Genomic DNA, 17,998 nt, shown 5'->3' on the forward strand with positions numbered 1-17,998 from the left:
AAAGATGGGAAACGTTGCCCTTTGGATCCTAGGCATCAGGATAGTAATCTCCATCCTAGGGATCATAGGTAATACAGCACTAATCCTGTTCCTGGTTCAGAAGCAGATCGTCAAGCTGAAGACCTTTGAAGTGCTTCTCCTTGGTCTGTCGGTCTCCAACTTGGAGGAGATCTTCATCGTGGATATCTATGACATTCTTGTGGTGCGCGTTTCTATCAGTCTGGACGTATGGGCCTGCCGCTCTCTGAAGTTCCTGACAGTGGTTGGTCAGGTGGCTAGCATCCTGTTTACTGTGCTCATCAGTATCTTCCGCTACCAGAAACTCAGAGATGCAGAGAAGGTCAACCTTCCCATCTTCCTGGACAACATTCGTTACGCCTGGGCTATGAGTGGGCTCTGTGTGATGTCGGCGTTGCTTCTGGCGGCTCCCACTTACGTGATGAACATGGATGGACACATGAAAAACATCACTGGCAACCAAAAATGCCCACCACACTTCTTCCTGTGCTATAGGGATAACTGCCCAACCATAAACAAGTTATACAAATACTTGTTTGTCGTCCTCTCCAACCTTCTGCCTCTCCTGGTCGTCACTGTCAGCAGTTGCCTCATCATAAAGGTTCTTCTGGGGCAGAAGAGGATGGTAAAGCCAGGGCTGGGAGCCCCAGGATCAGAGCAGGAGCCCAAAAGGAAGAACAGAAGCCCTCGGTTTCACAGGAGTACGGTGGCCATCTTGGCAGCCATGGCGTTGTTTCAGATCGACTGGACCTTGTACCTAGTCCTCCATCTGGGATACAGCCCCTATGATTTCCCTGCTTGGTCTGAGTTGGAGTTCTTGATCTCCACAGCCTACACCACAATCAGTCCTTATGTATATGGGATAGGGAATAATATCTTAACTTGGAAAAATATTAGGAGGTAGTGGCGGCTTCTTTATCAACCCTTTAGGACAAATCGTTTTTTTTTTTTTAGCTCTTGGGGTGTATTGGGTGGCATTTACTCAAAAGTAAGTGTGGTATCTAAGTAAATACTTTTAGGTTCCATGGGAGGTTGTGTTAACGTTCTTGTGTTTGTGCTCCCTGCCTGAGAATTGTGAGGGCATAATACAAATACAATATGCATTGTGGTCTGTGGGTAAACATTTAGGTTGGTGTGCAATTCAACTGAATGTGCTTAGCTGTTTTCAGCTTTTTGGAAAATAAACGTAATGTAAGACGAAGAGCATATGTGAAGATTTTTATATTTCACCTATCATTTTATATCGAGCTGTAGATTTGTGTCATTTTTGACACTTTTCTGTCAGCCTACTAAGTTAAATCAAATATTTACAAAACAATTAGTTGTGCAGTAGTTATATAGGCTATTATAACCAAAAGTGTGGGTTATAGTCTGTATTAAAACAGTTAATACTCGAGCTCTTCTGTCCATGAAGATTTGAGAGGATATATTTTGATATTTGAAATCCTTGAAACCATGTCATCGGATCAGTCAACAAGTTGCGACAAAAAGGTTTAAATGGTCATATAAATCCGCAGTTGATATCGATATGTAGCCTATACTACGTCAAAGTAAGATTCTATAAGATTCGCGTCAGCAGAATGTGACCCAAACCAAACTCCATGTTGCAAAATCAAGCTCGACTACATTTTTGAAGCGGCTTGCGTTTTCCACAGCAATTGTGTGCATTAGAGCTCAAAATACTAGCTCAATTAATACACTTATTTGTGTCTTTCATTTATTTATTTATGAGTACATTCCTTATACATGCACGTGGACACTTTGATTAGAGACAGGTTGCATTGCGTCCTCTCCAGTAGTGTTATTCGAAAGGCGCAAGCATGTGCGGCAGTGCCTTGCAGGCCTGTCGTAGTCGAGTCCAACCCCCAGCACACCGACCACACAACAGGGAAAATCAAGGAGACCACGAAGGAGACTCGACGCGCGCACGGACGGTCAGTAAAAACAATGTACGGGTAATACTTTATTAAGACCTTAATACCAATCGTACTCGCCAGATTGACGCATTTTGTTCATTTTTAGTCGGTCGTTCTTCGAGTATCATTATTGTATCCTCTTGTTTGCACGCGACCAGGGCTGCATTACCGTCACCGGCCTATAAGTTGAGTTCTGTGTCGCGGCCTCACACTCTTCCTTCTCCCTTTTAACAGAAGGACAGTGGAACCTCATTTAGCTGTCGGGAAAAGCCTAACGATGATGCAGGGATAGGGTTTGTACGCGAATCTTAACTAGTTTTTCTTAGGCTGAAGTGGGTCTACATTTTAAATTCGTTGAAGAGCAAGTCAAGTCAATGTTAATGACGCCACTTAAGCAGAAATTGTCCAGACAGGGCGGCCCATATAGCCTGCATCCGGACATAACCTATTGGTCTCAATGGGTATTTTCTTACTTCCATTATAAACATTGGCCATTATTCTCCTAATCCTTATTACCATCATTGTCTATAGCCTATCGTAGCCTATTCTTTTTAGCCTATAGTCTTTATTCACACATTTTGCCAAACTGAACCATCCTAAATCACAAGATGGCAGATTTAAACATTTACAAACACAATTTCTAGTGGTTCTGTAAACACTCAATAACATGATATTAAAACTTGAAATCAGACTTAACATAAATGCTCAATTTAAAATCAGCTTAATCACAGTGTAAAAATATGTGCCAAAAATAAGGATACACGTCAGTTAAGCCAAAACGTAGTCATGTCTCCTACCCAGACCCACCCAGTCTAGGCCTACAGAGCAACTTCTTGCCATGTTTTACCTTATGGTTACGGTGGTTCAGATGTTTACGGGAAGTTACCCTTAGAGTAGGTCTTAACGCAACACGTTTGAATGTTGTTTTTTTACACATCAGGATGAGGCTTAACTTGAGCACACTGGGGTTATGATACGTCGGCTAGTCTGCAGGGGCACACTAGCGAAGATGGACCATGGTTGATTTAAATTGAATATGTATTATTGTAGGCTAATGTTCGAGATGGTTGGAGATGTAACCTCATTGTATCTGAAATTCAGACAGAAAAACCTGTTTCAGTCGCAGGTTTGGTAGCCTAGACTTTAACTATAGGAAACAGGCTAATCTCGTAGGCTAAATGTGATATTCTAACACGTGAAAATGATCATAGTGCGAAGCTGCGCGGACAGCAAAGATATATAGATACTAGCTCAATGTCAGGACAGGATACAATTATTAGTTGGGCCTCATGAAACTTATGTAGCCTAGCCTATTCTTACGGCTTGTTTATTAAGTGTTCGCTTCATTCTTCGAGGCGAGGGGCCTGCGTCCACAGTGAAACTGCCCAGCAAACCTCTGGAGGGAGCCTGCGTATAGCCTACCACAAAACTATACCGCCATGGTGACTCTTACGTCACACACCGAGAGCACGGATGTGTGTGAGTGAGTGTGTGTGGTTCAGAAGGGTGAGAATGTAGCCTAGCCTAGTAGATGATCGAAAGGAGTAAAGGTAGAAGTGGAAGGATATGACGAATATTCGTGCAGTCACAAGGATAGATTTCTCCATACGTTATGGTTACTTTTTGTTCGTAAAGGGGCATTTTTTGTTCCGCTGATTTTTGAACAGACTTGTCGCCCGAGTTGTCTCAGGCCACGGACAGGGCTCGAGGTGACAAAAAATCCTCGGGATGGTGTCCCGCTTCCTTGCGCGGCATGCCGGCATGGATCACGCACAGATGAGGGTTGGTGTTGTGCATGCGCTGTTGTAGCCTGCTTGCATGGTGTATTCGAACGCTGCGTGGCTTCGGCCTCCATTTGCGAATTTATGTTCATGCTCGAAGGATAGCAAGCGTCAAGGCCTTTTGTTTAGACGACGGCGTGCAACAGTTTGACTTATTTTGTCAGTCCTCATACCGCATCGTACACAAAAAAGAAGCTGCAATTAAACCAGAACTTTCCCTCCCCTCCAAACTCGCCAGGTAAATATGTGAAGGCCTACAACAGTCTTGATAAGGACAAGACAGGGTTGTTTTAACTTTAATTCTTTGCATGTTGTTTTTAGGTCACAGATGAACGAATCGTATGCAGTGGAAAAATGGTCAAACAAAATGTCGTTATTAAGCCTAGGCACTGTCATGTTTACTATGCTTATTCTTTTACACACACAGTATGCTTAACTAATAACAATCACTTGCGATAGTGATGCACGTGTTTGTTGATAATGCTAGCGTTTATTAGAGTTTGTCATTAAATTAAGCTAAATAGTCTACAATGTAAGGGGCCTCGTTTTATGTTTCTATGTTTATGACGACAGACAAAATCTATTTTGCTTTCAGACAACAGATGAACACAACCTCAGTTAAAACCAGAAGTACACCTTTTAATTCCTAACCATGGAAGACCTTTGTGAGGCAACTACGCCAGAGGAGGTGGACTCCACTGACACCCACTTGTGCTCCACATCTGAACCTGTCAGGAGGAAGCCAAGCCTCTCCAGAAAGGACAAAATGGACACCCAAACTGCATCCATCACAAACCCAGATACCGCCCCGGCCGAAGCCTCACCCACCGAGGCAAGCGCAGCCTATTCTTCAGAAGTGGCAAATATGGACTCTATTGAGAATGCTGAAGCTAGCTCGATTACCTCAGCCACAGAGCAGAAAGTAGCCAACGAGGAAAACACAGGAGAGTCATTAGCAGATTCACCGACAGACGCTAGTGACCCAGACACTAGCAGCACCCCAGACCCTGCTGATCTGTCTGAGGTGCTGACCAGCGGGCCCGTCTCCGTTTCCCTGGAGAACCACAGTGTCTGGATGGAGTTCTACCACCACGGAACTGAGATGATCGTCACCAAACAGGGACGCCGCATGTTCCCTTACTGTTTCTTCCGTCTGAGCGGTCTGGATCCCACACTCCGTTATTCCCTGTTCCTGTCGATCACTCCCACGGACCCCCACAAGCATCGCTGGACCGGCTTCAAGTGGGAGGCCTGTGGGCAGGTGGAACCGTACGAGCAACGGCTCCCTGGACGCGCCTTCCCCCACGAGTGCTCACCAGCCACGGGCAAGGAACTGATGGTCCGTCACGTCTCCTTCCGGACCCTCAAGCTGACTAATAACATCCTGGAGCCGGAGAGACATGCTGTGTTGCAGACTATGCGTCGCTACCAGCCCAGTTTACATGTCATTCCTATCCGTAATGACAGTTTACCTGACCCTCACAATTCTTCACTTAGCTGGCCAGAGGTCATGACCTTCACGTTTCCCCAGATGAGATTTTATTCGGTGACTACCTACCAAAATATGCAGATAACCCAGTTGAAGATTGACCACAATCCGTTTGCAAGGGGCTTCAGGGAGGACAAGCTGAAGCACGAGCCTCCTCGAGCAGACCCAGTGGATACCCGTCTCCCTGGTCTGAACCATGCAAGGCCGAGGATCTACCACACTGTGAAAGATCCAGACAACGTAGGCCTGGACCTCAGGTAAGGATTTTTACTATTGCAGTAAGATATACTATTCCTTGTGATAAAAAAAAATGTCATTATAGTTTTAGTTTCTTTGTATCCACATGTCACTTGAAAGCATCAAGTGACCGTTGCGTCATATTTGTTGACTCACCCACATGCATCCAAACGTTTTAGTCCTTATTCATGGAATAATAAAACATTTTATTTGTAAAAACCAGAGCATGTTTTCACTGTTGTCCCATTAAGCCGTTTTAAATGGTCAAAGAGCTCATGGATTGTTTTCATCTTTAAAAAGTGACTATGGATTCCTACAGCTTTCTAATTTCTAAAAACGTTATGCTCGTTAACACCGTCGACATGGCGACTCGGCTAGAGAAGTTCTATTCTCTCATTAGCACCCTGTGTTTCACTTCCAGCTGCAAGAAGCGACCCCTGTCGACCTCAGCTGAGGTAGATGGCAGGGTGCACGCGAAGCTGTGGCGTGTGGGATCCTCTCCCTCCGAAGCCTCGGACACCCAGGAGACGGACATCTCAGCTGGCGAGGAGGGCCTCGACGTGGGTGACAGTGACCACGCGCTACACAAACAGCTCCGGAAGACCCAACTGACCCTGCCCTCCAGTCAGACCAGGCTGACCGCCGCTACCAGTCCTCAGGCCACCATACCGTCACATGTGGCCCCGCCACAGCCTCCAGGGTCCAGCTTCTCTGAGTGCTCGGAGACAGCAGGGGCTGTGGGTCCGGCCATGCAGAGCGCTGTTACTGTCGAGGTCAAGAACCTCATCATCCATGCCAATCTAACCCCCAGCACGCCCAAACCGCCTCAGCTGAAGAGAATCCTTCCCCGGCCGTCGCCCCCTACTCCCAAGCCCTCGTCTGGCAGTTTTGTGGTGCCCAAGTCCTTTACCAGGGGGAAGAAAACCAAAGCCAAGGGGAAGGGTGTGAACAGCGGGAGGTGTGGCCCTAAGGCAGGATCCGCCCCCGTAACGCCGACCAGCAACGCGCCTACGGTCGCCAATCAACCAGAACTAGACGACGTGGAGGGTCTGCTGTTTGTGTCCTTCACTTCGAGGGTAAAATCCTTCCACAGTTCAATACATCCTTTTTAGGGGTTTAATTGTTATGTGAGGTGTCACTGTCATATGTCATTTAGACGAGCAAATGTGGTGTTAGCATTGATATTTAGTTTCAATGTTAGTATTATAGTTAACCCTTGTGTTCTCCTCGGGTCATTCTGACCCATCAGTCATTGTGACCCACCTTCGTTTGCGACAATTTTACTGCATACAAAAACAAAGTGAAGCATTTTCTTCTTGGGTAAACACAACGATGGTTCGTTATGAACCTTTTGGTCATGTGACCCGAAGGCAGCACGAGGGTTAATACTTGATTCATTCTCAGTCTGTATGTGTCTTCTGTTTTCTACAGGAGGCTCTTGGGGTCCATGTGGTAGACATCCCAGCCAGCGTCTCCCCAGCACCACGAGTCCCTGAGCAGAGCCCGGACAGCGCAGGTGAGGGAGCGTGCATACCAACGCTCCAGGAAAAACACACCAGACACACCTGGCGTCTGACGAGATGCTAACATGGCATCGCCGTCATAGCATGTTGTGTTTGGGTCTTTCTCTCAGCGGTTGTGGAGGTCACGGAGACTGTAGAGGAGAAGATAGGTCGCGTGCAGGCCGTCCTACTGCAGGACCTGGCTACCTTCAAACACAGACAGGTCATCCATCCAGTCCTGCAGCAAGGTAGGTGGACACACACACACACACACACACACTACATTAAATTTACTTTATTGATCCTGAAGGAAATACAATCTGCTATCTTTGTCGTCATCCGTGGTGGTTTGTGATTGCTTATTTTTGTATCCTGTCCCCTCTGCAGTCGGCCTCAAATTGCCTCTGCTGGACCCGGCACAGGCTATAGACCTCCAGTACCTGGGGGTCCAGCTGCCTCTGCCGCCCCCTGAGTTAACGGGAAAGGACAATCCTACGAGCCCCGCCTCCCCCAGTGGTGAGTGCCTATGCCTGGAACACAGCCCTGATCACAGCGCTGCTGGAACCATGTTAGTAACACTCGTGTAAAGACCTCGATGGTATGAAGTAAAACTAAAAAAATGCTACAGGCACTATGAACAAGTTAAGGCGCCGTTAAGAAAGCGATTCACTTTACAAAATCCTAATTCTCCAACGTCCATTAATTTACATTCCTATCCCTTCGGTAATTGAAGTGGAGGCCCTGGGTCTGTCACAGTGGGCAAGCAGGACATGCTGAATAATAAGGGTAGTATTATTGAGTTATGCAAATACGTAGGAATTAATTACATTAAAAGGAGATATCACTTTCATTTCCATGCTTTGTGTGGATTCATGTATTACAGCCATTCGCTACTTAATAAGCAGTTTCACTAATCATACTTATTTCATATAAGCCTCATGCCAGCATGATTACTTAATGTCTTTCCACCAACTTGAACCAGAAGAGCTTTGTTTTGTTGCTAAGCCTCAGCGATTGCTGTCTCCCCCTCCCCCAGTATCTATTGACCTGCAAACCTGATTGGTGGGAGCCATATGGTGGATGGTCTGCAGGCATCTGCATTCTACAAGCCTCATCTTTTTAATTGGTGATGTCTCCAAGCAAAGGGAGATTGTAGAGAGGACGGCTCTGTCTGTCTGTCTGTCTGTAAGGTAGTAAGGTAGTCAGGTGGCTGAGCGGTTAAGGAATTGGGCTTGTGATCAGAAGGTTGTTGGTTTGATTCCCGGCCGTGCCAAATTAAGTTGTGTCCTTGGGCAAGGCACTTCACCCTACTTGCCTCGGGGGGAATGTCCCTGTACTTACTGTAAGTCGCTCTGGTTAAAGTGTTAGAGTGTCTGCTAAATGACTCAATGTAAATGTAATGATGTAATGTCTGTGGCTAGGCTAACTGTGTCTCTGGTGACTCCTGCTTAGATGGAGGAGTTCCCTTTGTGTCTAGGACTGGAAAGACCAGCGATCTGACCAAGATCAAGGGCTGGAGGGAAAAATTCACAAAGACCAAAGAGTCCTCCTATGCCACACAAAAAGGTAAGAATATCTCTTTCTCACAAACACTGTCTCTCTCTCTCTCTCTCTCTCTCTCTCTCTCTCTCTCTCTCTCTCTCTCTCTCTCTCTCTCTCTCTCTCTCTCTCTCTCTCTCTCTTTCCACTCAGTTGAGTGTTCTTGTGTAACGTGCCATATGCTTTTATTAACTTTGACCCGTTTATTCCTCCCATCCAGAAGGGGCACTGAAGAACCGCTCTGCGTTCTGGAGCGACATGCTGGATGAGTACCTGGAGAACGAAGCTCAACAAATCAGCGAGCGTGCGGCTGCCTTCTCCCTCAACCCCCAGGGCCCGGTCGCCTACGAACTGCCGGCTAAAAGTACCAGCTACGTGCGGACCCTGGACAGTGTGCTGAAGACTCGCACCCCCCCTCCCCAACTTCCTGCCTGGACCAACAGGCCCTGCCCCCTCTCCCGAAAGTCCCTCCTCTACTCCGTCTTGACCACGCCCCCTCCTCCCCTCGCCAACTCTAAGAAGCCCGCCACCTCAATAAGAGCCAAACCGCCGACCACGCCCCCACAGACCAAATCCAAAACTGCCACGGCAACGCCACGACCGGCGCAGGTTCAGAGCGCCAAGAAATCGCCCACCTCAGCTGTTCGAGCCCCCGCAGTGGCCAAGGCCTCACACCCAGCCAGCCCTGCTGCTCAGAGGTAAGGCTCAGATCACAGTGTCTCCCTGATGTTCACAGGGCCTCGTGGTCCTCTCCTTCACCCTCTCTGATCTGTACTGAGAAGTGTAACGTAGTGGTGTGTGTGTGTCTGTCCAGGTCTCCTCCTGCCAAGGTCGCTGGGAGGAGGGACAGCAGTCCGGGGGCAGGGCAGGCTGGCAGCTGGCTGTACTACCGGACCCCAGGCCTCACCAGGTTCCAGCTCAAGCTGCAGGAGATGGAGGAAGTCTCTGCCTACCTGGGACACCAGCGGACATTCATCAGCCAGGAGAGGACGGAGGTGGCCCTGAGCACACTGCTCACCATACAGGTAACTAACACACACACACCTGCACACACACACACACACAACAGTCAGGCCGTTGCGTAACGACTTGTTGATTCCTCTCCACTGTCTCCTCAGGGTATGCCCAAGACCCGGACTCTACTCACCAAGCCCATGAAGCTGGTGGAGGGCCCGGAGTGTGGGCAGGAGTTCTGCCGGCTGGGCTGTGTGTGTGCCAGTCTGAACCGCAGGAACAGAGGTCCGCTCCACTGCCGACGGACAGAGTGCATGCTGGGATGCGCCTGCTTCAAGCGCAGGATCATCAAACAGACCACAGAGAAGGAGGCTCCGACAGAGCCTGTGTACAGTAAGTTCATCCCCTGGAACTAGACTACACTGCAGGGACTTTACCTTTTGTAGGGACAAAGGTAAAGGATACAATTATGTACTCTTCACATGGCTCTTCTTCATCAGTGTTTGTGTATATAATCATATCATGATATGTTCCAATAACATTATCCTGATTCACACCGACTTTGAATTCAACACCCCGTCCAACGTTGAAATGCTGGCTGTTCCTCCCCAGCGGTGTCGAGGGTGGGCTGTGACGCCCAGCCCAGCCCAGGCTGCCACCTCTCCCGTCTGTGGGACCAGGACAACGAGGAGAACGACCCCGAGCCGCTCCACGTCCCCAAGTCTGCCCCCCAGGAGCCCTGCAAGAGCACCTCCTCTGCCAAGCGCTACACCCACAAACCCACCCCTCAGGTACGCTGTGTCCCACGCACTGATAACGCTCGGGGAATGACTGAGTAGTGCTTCCCAAACCAAGTCCCAGATTCAACTTCTGTGTTAAGAGAGAAACATTGTCAACAAGTAACAATAACATTTTCATAGAAAAATTGACTGATGGATTTGGTGTGCGTGCGTCAACAGATGCGAGAGGAGGATAAAGATCCGGTGTATAAATACTTTGAGAGCATGATGACCTGCGCCCGCGTGAGAGAGTTCAACAGCAAACCCCCTCCCCGGATGCTGCTCCTGTCTAAGACCTCCTCCACCCCAGCCCCCACCTCCGCCCCAGCCTCCACCTCCGCCCCGGCCTCTACCCCCACCCCGGCCCCCGAAGCGGAGAAGGAGCCCAGGAACGTCCTGACCCCCCCTCCGGCCCCTCTGGCCCCACCTCACACAGGTAAGACTCCCCAGCACCTGCGTCTGCAGGGGAAACATCCCTTCAGTGTCATCGCACTACTGGCTTGTCTACAGATATACAATCAGTTCACATTTTGATTTATTAAATAACATTTGATCTCAATCTCCCCCTTCTCTGTAGCAGATAAGGGTCGTTCTCAGCCCAGGCCCAGAGTTTCTGAGCCCAGCAAGATGCTGGAGATCCAGTCAGAGTGTAACTGGGACGCTCACCGCAAGCTGGTCCTGATGGTGCTGTGTCGACGGCTGAAGCAGAACGGCCTCTTCGCCCCCTTCAGGGTGGGGCCGTACCAGATCAAGCTGCTGTCCTGCGGCCGCAAGGCTGACAGCAGCACCATCATCTACAAGGTGGGCCTGGAGGTGGGGCTGGAGGTGGGCCTGGAGGTGGGCCTGGAGGTGGGCCTGGAGGTGGGGCTGGAGGTGGGGCTGGAGGTGGGGCTGGAGTTGGGGCTGGAGGTGGGGCTGGAGGTGGGGCTGGAATATGATTGGGTTGTTTCGGTTTGTGGCCAGCATGTGCATGGGGGGGTACGTATTAACCGGAATTGGCATGAGATTGTCATTGGCTGGGGACTGGTATTGGCTTAGTCCTGGAACTGGACTCTTCTGACCCCTTGAATGGCAATTCAGTTGATCGATCTTTTTAAATCTCAGAGTTCCGGAACTAACAAACAACTAACTCAACATTCTCCCACTCATCCCCCAACAGATCAGTGTCAGTCTGGTGGCGAAGAAGGACAACGAAGAGAACCCCAAACACAGTGAGGAGGATGAGGAGGAAGGTGGAGAGAGTGTGGAGGAAGGTGGGAGGGAGGAGGAGGAGGAGGAGGAGGAGGAGGAGGAGGAGGAGGAGAGGACCGGTGCCCAGGCAGAGGAGCAGGAGAAGCAGGTTGCTGTCATGCCGTTCTTGGCTGGAGTGTTTCCTGCCGGTCGCCTCAAGGCCAGAAAGAAACAGCCTGGGAAAGCTGCTGTGGGACTCATACAGGTAAGAGGGACTTCCTGTTTACATGCCCTCCAGCTCCACCTCCACAAGTTAACAATCTATGTATTTCTCTTTCACTTAAGTACATTCTTTTTCATCCACGGGTGAAATGTGACATGTCAAATATATTAGGTGTAGTAGTATAATGCTCTGCGTCACATTTAAGTTACATGACATAAGGATTAGAGGTGTACATTAGGCGCACAGTAGACGTTCACCTGCTTAAGGCTGCGTGCTCACCTGACCTCCTGCAGGTGAACGGGAAGTCCTACTCTCAGGCCAGACTCCTGCTGGGACAGATGGGAGCTCTGCATCCGGCCAATCGGCTCGCTGCGTTCGTCACAGGCAGGCTGCGCAATGCACAGAGAAGACCAGCCAAGATGTCTCCCAAGGCCTCCAAGTCTCCTGGGAACACCTCTCCCAGGCCCAGCCCCCTGCCCCGGCCGCGGGTGCTGCCCCCTGGTGGCCCTCACCCCAAGACCCCCGGAGCCACTGCCCCCCTGCTGCAGAGGGGCTCCAAGGCTGGGGTCCAGAAACCAGGTGAGACACCCACACAACCACAAAGACACACAAACACACAAAGACACACACACTTTTCCGACAACAAACAACTTTTTGTCTGATATTGTCGAATCTGTTCTTGTCTAGATAAGTCTTCCCGTACTCCCCTCAACCAACAAACGCCAACAAACCCCAAAGAAGTCACTGCGCCCTGCATGATGTTGGTCACCTCCCAGCACCCCCCCGCAGTGCCCCTGCCCTCTATAGCCAAGAAGGTGGTACTGCAGTCCATCTCCAGCCTCCAGGGAACCAAGCTCTACCGCCAGGCCAACGGACAGCTAGTCAAACTGGTGGCTGTTAAGCCTAAGGCTGTCGTCGTTGGCAAGAACCCTGTTGAATGTACGTTAACAGTCCAGTGTGTGTGTACACGGACCAAGAAAACGCAAAGTTCGCTTTAGTTAAGATGCTAATAATATAGGATTTAATATGTTATTATGTACTTGTTCTCACCCCTTGCCTCATGTCGTTTCCACAGCTCCGACAACACAGCCGAATCAGCCAGGCACTCTGGTGCCGTCTCGAGTCATCCCTCCCCTCTCCACCCCGGGACTCCCCCCTTCCAACACTGCTGCCTGCCCTCGGAGCCTTCCTCCGCTCAAACCTCTCATCAAATTCATCACCGGCCAACATGGCACAGTCACCCCCTCCCAGACCCCCTCTCCCTCCCCCCTCGCTCTAACCGTCTCCTCCTCCATGAAAACACCCAGCTTCCTGGGTCAGAGAGGAACCTACTCCTTCAGAATCTTCCCCCCTCCGGCCGACCAGGCCTCCAAGGGCCCAGGCCAGAGCCAGGCTGGCCCAGCAGGAGTTTCCCTCCCTGGGGGCTTTACCCTGATCCAGCTCCCTAAGCCTGGAGCTGCTGGTGTCGCTCCACAGCCAGCCAGGGCAGCTAAACCAACAACCCTAAATATGACTGTTAAACCACTGCAGCCAAGGAAGGTTTCCTCTAACGGTGACATGGTCTTACAGAGTCTTAGTCTTTCCAGAACCCCTACCTCTACAGCCGGCACAGACGCACCCGAGCGTCTGTCTGCTGACCACTCCTACACTGGACCCACCCACCAGCCACGCCCTAAAGTGGCCCCTCCCCTCCCCTCCGGCCCCAGGAAGTCCCCCCTGTTGACCTGTGATGAGGAGATGGCGTCCGAGGGCAGCGATGCAGAGATCGGGGAGGTGACTGGGGAACAGATGCAGGAGAACGGTTATTCTGACCTCACAGAGGAGTCCGAAGACGACTCGGACGACTTGACAGACACCTCCGATTCAGACGACGATGAGGATGAAGATGAAGATGACGACGACGACAGGGTAAGAGGGCAGGGTTAGTCTGGCGATCGGTGCCTCTACGACCCACACACAGTTTAGCAAACGTCTTCTGCATGGTACTCAGGGGTTCCCATGGTACCCTGCCCCAGGTTCTGAAGGCCTCGTCTGTCTTTGTCAGGATGAAACGGTGGACATCGAGACGGTGGAGGAGAGGATTCAGAGGTGCATGATCGCTGAGATGAGAGCCGCAGCCAGACGCAGCATGTCCGACTCCCTGTAAGACGTGTGTTTGTGTGTGTGTGAGAGTGGACATGCCTGTTTATGTCTCTTGTTAGTTTAACCTGCAGTCAGACATATGTATGTAGAGGTGGATTCTGAAACGTCTTTTCTTTCCCAGTGACTCCAGCCAGGACACTGATGCGACAGAAAAACCAAGAAAAAAGGTTAACCTTCTTAATTTTATTTTATTAACTTACATTGTCGAAATGGCCTCCCTTGTTAGGAAATTAGTTTCAGATGCAACAATATAAAAGTGTTGTTTTGTAGAATGTTGACTGTTTTTCTTGTCCACTTGGTGTTCCACAGCATAGGAGGGGTGAGGGGGAGGAGGGGTGCGAGGAGGGAGGGAAGCGCAGGAACCACACAGTGACAGAGAGGCTGCGGCGCTCGGAGCACCGCAAGCTCTTCACCAAGCTGAAGGACGTTCTGTTTCTGGAGGAGATGGACCCCAAGGCCTCCAAGCTGCTCGTCCTCTCTCAGGTGACCTCTTACATTTAGCCATTTAGCAGACGCTCTTATCCAGAGCGACTTACAGTGAGTACAGGGACATTCCCCCCGAGGCAAGTAGGGTGAAGTGCCTTGCCCAAAGGACACAACATAATTTGCCATGGCCAGGAATCGATCCTGCAACCTTCTGATTACTAGCCCGACTCCCACACCGCTCAGCCACATGACTCCGTTTGACTCTCCTTCTCCTGCTGCAGGAGGGGAAATTGTAGCTTGCAGTCCCGTTAGAAGGGCTTCCCCCTGGCATAGGTTTGAGTCTCACGCCTAATCTCTCTGCTCGTATTGCTTCCTTGTTGTCTCTCAGGCCCGGAGAGAGATCAACGCTCTCGTGAACAACTCCGCCTACCTGGAGGAGAAGAAGAAGAGACTGACCTTGAAGCAGTCTGCGTACGTGAAGAGAATCGCCCACGCGTCTGGTAGGTCTGCACCGGGTCAACTGGCATGGGCCTGGCTGCTTACTGGAATGGCTCTACGTAGGCCTAGACGTGAAATACTGTCCCTGGATAGGTCATTCAGATTGGAAATACTACTCGGACCCTAATTTGACTTGATTTGACCATGAGTGTATTGGATTGACATGGCTGTAACCGTGCAATATGTTCCCTGGGATCAATAAAGTACTTCTCTGCTTTACTCCACGCTACTCTACTTTACTGTCCAACACATGGCTTCACAGAACTTCTTGACCTTAGGCCTCAAGACTCGTTTCCAGGTCTGTTGAATAACACTAACCTCCAGCTGCTCTCTCTCCCTCTCTCTCTGGCTCTCTCTCTCTGGCTCTCCCTCTCTCTCTCTCTCTATTTCTCTCTGTCTCTCTCTCTCTCTCTCTCTCTCTATTTCTCTCTGTCTCTCTATCTGTCTCTCTCTATTTCTCTCTATCGCTCTCTCTCTCTCTCTCTCTGTCTCTCTATCTCTCTTTCTTTCTTTCTTTCTTTCTTTCTTTCAGGAAAGCCAGAGGAGCTGATCAGGTCCAAACTGAGGGAGATCTGTGAGCGTCAGAAAGACATGTGTGCCCAGAGGAACAAGGCTGCTTCCCCAGACGCCCAGTCCCTGACCTCTACCACGCTGAGCCAGACGGCTGCCGTCTCCAGACAACCCGTCACAGTGCCCCAGCCACACACCAAGACCAGCACGGTCACACAGCCTGCCTCTTTGAAAGCCGGTAAGCCATCTCAAGGGGGATGTTATCGTTAACTATTACACTTTGGCTCTGTGTGTCGTATTGAGACAAGACCCTCATTATGTACACGTATGTCTTGTTTGCTTCAGCTGGAAGAGGAGTCCTCACACTGAAGGTCACAGGCATTCCATCTCCGGCTCCCCTCACAGCTATTCCGGCAACAGCCAGGGAGGGGGAGGGGGGGGAGGCTGAGGAGGGGGAGGGGAGAAAGGGGAGGGAGGTTACTCCCTCAAATGCCCCTGACCCTATGCCCTCGGGCCAGAAGCCTGATACAACGGACCGCAAGAGGGGACCTGTGGTTCCTGAGCCGACCTCAGGAGAGAAGAGACCAAAGGAAGAGGAGGAGGAGGAGAAGGAGGAAGACACTGACTGGGAAGCTCATGCCTCCCACAGCTCCGTGGAGGAAGACGCCTCTTCTAACAAGGAAAAGATCTACACCCCCGTCGACAAGACCTCCGATCCCAAACTGGCTGACACGTCTCCTCTGGGTGAGATGCCTTGCCTCAACAGCGCCATCTGGAGGGCACAGGAGCAGCTGCAGGCTGGTGGCAACCCACAGACCAAAGCCAGGAGTCTCGGGAAGGAGGCGGTCGTGCGAGTACAGGCCCTGTCTAAAGACGAGCGCAGAGAGCGGCCAGACTCCCTGCAGGACAAAGACGTTTCTAAGGACGAAGATTTGGTAGCCAGGACAAAAGTGTCTCCAAGGAAGCGAACGCGAGAAACCTCTTCTGATAAGATTCCTGTCAGTCCGTCCTCAACTCTGGTCCCCGCCAAACGACTGCCTCAGACCCTGCCCAAGCTTCAGACTAGCAGGCTTAAGCCTGTGTCTCCAGTCGTAGACCCCCCAGCCACAGCGGGGGATGCCTCAGTTCCAGCCAAACGTGGCCGGGGAAGGCCTCCTAAGAAGAAGCCTGCTGCTTCTGAGATGGTTTTGGAGGATAGCAGCACAGGAGACAGAGGGAGTAAGACTCCGGCCAGCACAGATTCAGAATCTCCAGCTGTTGAAATCCCACCGGCGAGTCCAGCTGCAGTGGATTGCCTCGCTCGTCCCAAAAGAGGCAGGGGAAGGCCCCCGAAGAAGAAGAGCGATGCTTCTGAAGCTCCTGTGGAGGATGTGTCAAAGACAGGCACCAGCCAAGATGGATCTGCCCGGGCTGAAGGCAGCCCAGCTGGAACCAAGCCTGGGGGCCGCCTGTCTGGAACTAGCCCTGCCACACGGACCAGGGGAGCCCCAGACACAGTGCCCCGTGCTGGGGAGAGCCCCATGACGATTGGAGGCAGCCCGGCCTCACCGGCTAGAGTCAGCCCTCTTAGCAAGCCTGTGACCCGGAGAGCGTTGGGGAAAGACTTCCCTAGTGCTAAGAGGAAGTCTTGGACTGACTACCTGATGTAGTGGAGCTGTTGTGTTTTCATTCACGCTAACACAACTTTAAACTGACACACTCGACAACCACGTCATCCACACTAACAACAGAGGAACTCTTGTAACTCTTACTGTGGTGCTGCCTTCCTGGCCTGTGCTTGACTATGTACAGAGGTCTGGAAGTCCCACTAAATGTGCCTGATCATAAATTTCAAGGACCCCTGACATGCCTCTTTTTTACTGCATGTATGGACACAGTCGAGGGATGTCTTTGACAGAAACATTAAATTAATGTATGAATGAAAGGAAAAGTATGGCTGATATTTGAGTAGTTGTAGGTTTTCCAGACCCATATTGGGATCAATTTTGTTGTCATTTGATATATGAAAAGGTAACTCACAGGTCTTTGTTTGATTAGATTAGAAGGATAAAGGACTTGCATGAACTGGGACGAATGAACAGGGACTGATCAATGATGTCCTTGTATGTTTTCAGATCCTTTGTTGGCCAGAAACCACTACATGGAACAGTAATGAGTGGTAATTAGGGTTGAAATACTGTAAATGACCCTTGTATGCCAGTGTGTCAATTGTTTTGCTCACAGTTTGCACTTTATTTCTTTGTAAATTCCTATCCCTCTACAGACCCACCAGAAATAATGTCATTTCATTGTCCATATTTTATTTTTTTCTTATTCTTTTCTAACCAAATAAAACTATTCTTAGAGACTTGTACCCAATATGTTTGAGTAACCTTTGTTGAATAATGTACGATGTAATAACCACTCGGACGTGTTTAAACTTTGTGTGTCACAATCAATTAATTGTAAGCTATCTAATGAAGCGATTACATGATCTGTAAATAATGTATTTTTAATTTTGTTTATTTTCCTTCTCCTTTTGCAAAGAAATACTGATTTGGTCACTCACTGAGCAAGTATGTGGCCTTGAAAAATAATAAATTTGTAAATGCATTTGTTGGGTTTACATTTATCAATAATACGTTTTTTATTCATGCGTAGCCTATGTGATGGCTATATTTTGTTCAGCGGGTGTGGGAGGACATTAAGCCACCAGATGGTGTGTGAATTACACACTAGTCTGTCTTTTGAAAGGATGGTTGAAAACCTTGTAGTTCAAACAAAAATGCATTTTCCATCAAATACACAGACACTGTTGAAAGAGAATCATTGTCA

The 17,998-nt window shown here is 49.8% G+C and overlaps 2 protein-coding genes across 2 annotated transcripts; both read left to right on the plus strand.

Annotated features, from left to right (window-relative positions):
* The first annotated feature begins 4 nt into the window (after positions 1-4).
* Positions 5-1,041, plus strand: ora6 (olfactory receptor class A related 6). The gene has a single exon (XM_084700842.1). The coding sequence runs from the start codon at positions 5-7 to the stop codon at positions 920-922; it is 918 nt and encodes a 305-aa protein (XP_084556968.1). The 3' UTR covers positions 923-1,041.
* A 1,612-nt stretch (positions 1,042-2,653) lies between these two features.
* Positions 2,654-17,802, plus strand: mgab (MAX dimerization protein MGA b). The gene is made up of 24 exons (XM_084700287.1): positions 2,654-3,953; positions 4,311-5,461; positions 5,863-6,517; positions 6,873-6,957; positions 7,075-7,191; positions 7,331-7,459; positions 8,396-8,509; positions 8,703-9,180; positions 9,297-9,507; positions 9,601-9,829; positions 10,049-10,227; positions 10,396-10,651; positions 10,793-11,016; positions 11,375-11,464; positions 11,501-11,650; positions 11,902-12,187; positions 12,296-12,547; positions 12,684-13,516; positions 13,653-13,750; positions 13,872-13,917; positions 14,060-14,233; positions 14,565-14,676; positions 15,207-15,422; positions 15,530-17,802. The coding sequence occupies exons 2-24, from the start codon at positions 4,368-4,370 to the stop codon at positions 16,831-16,833; spliced, it is 7,332 nt and encodes a 2,443-aa protein (XP_084556413.1). The 5' UTR covers positions 2,654-3,953; positions 4,311-4,367; the 3' UTR covers positions 16,834-17,802.
* The last annotated feature ends 196 nt before the right edge of the window (positions 17,803-17,998 follow it).

The sequence above is a fragment of the Hypomesus nipponensis genome, chromosome 6 (genome assembly GCF_054491055.1).
Source record: "Hypomesus nipponensis isolate SF chromosome 6, ASM5449105v1, whole genome shotgun sequence".
NCBI classification, from domain to species: Eukaryota; Metazoa; Chordata; class Actinopteri; order Osmeriformes; family Osmeridae; genus Hypomesus; species Hypomesus nipponensis.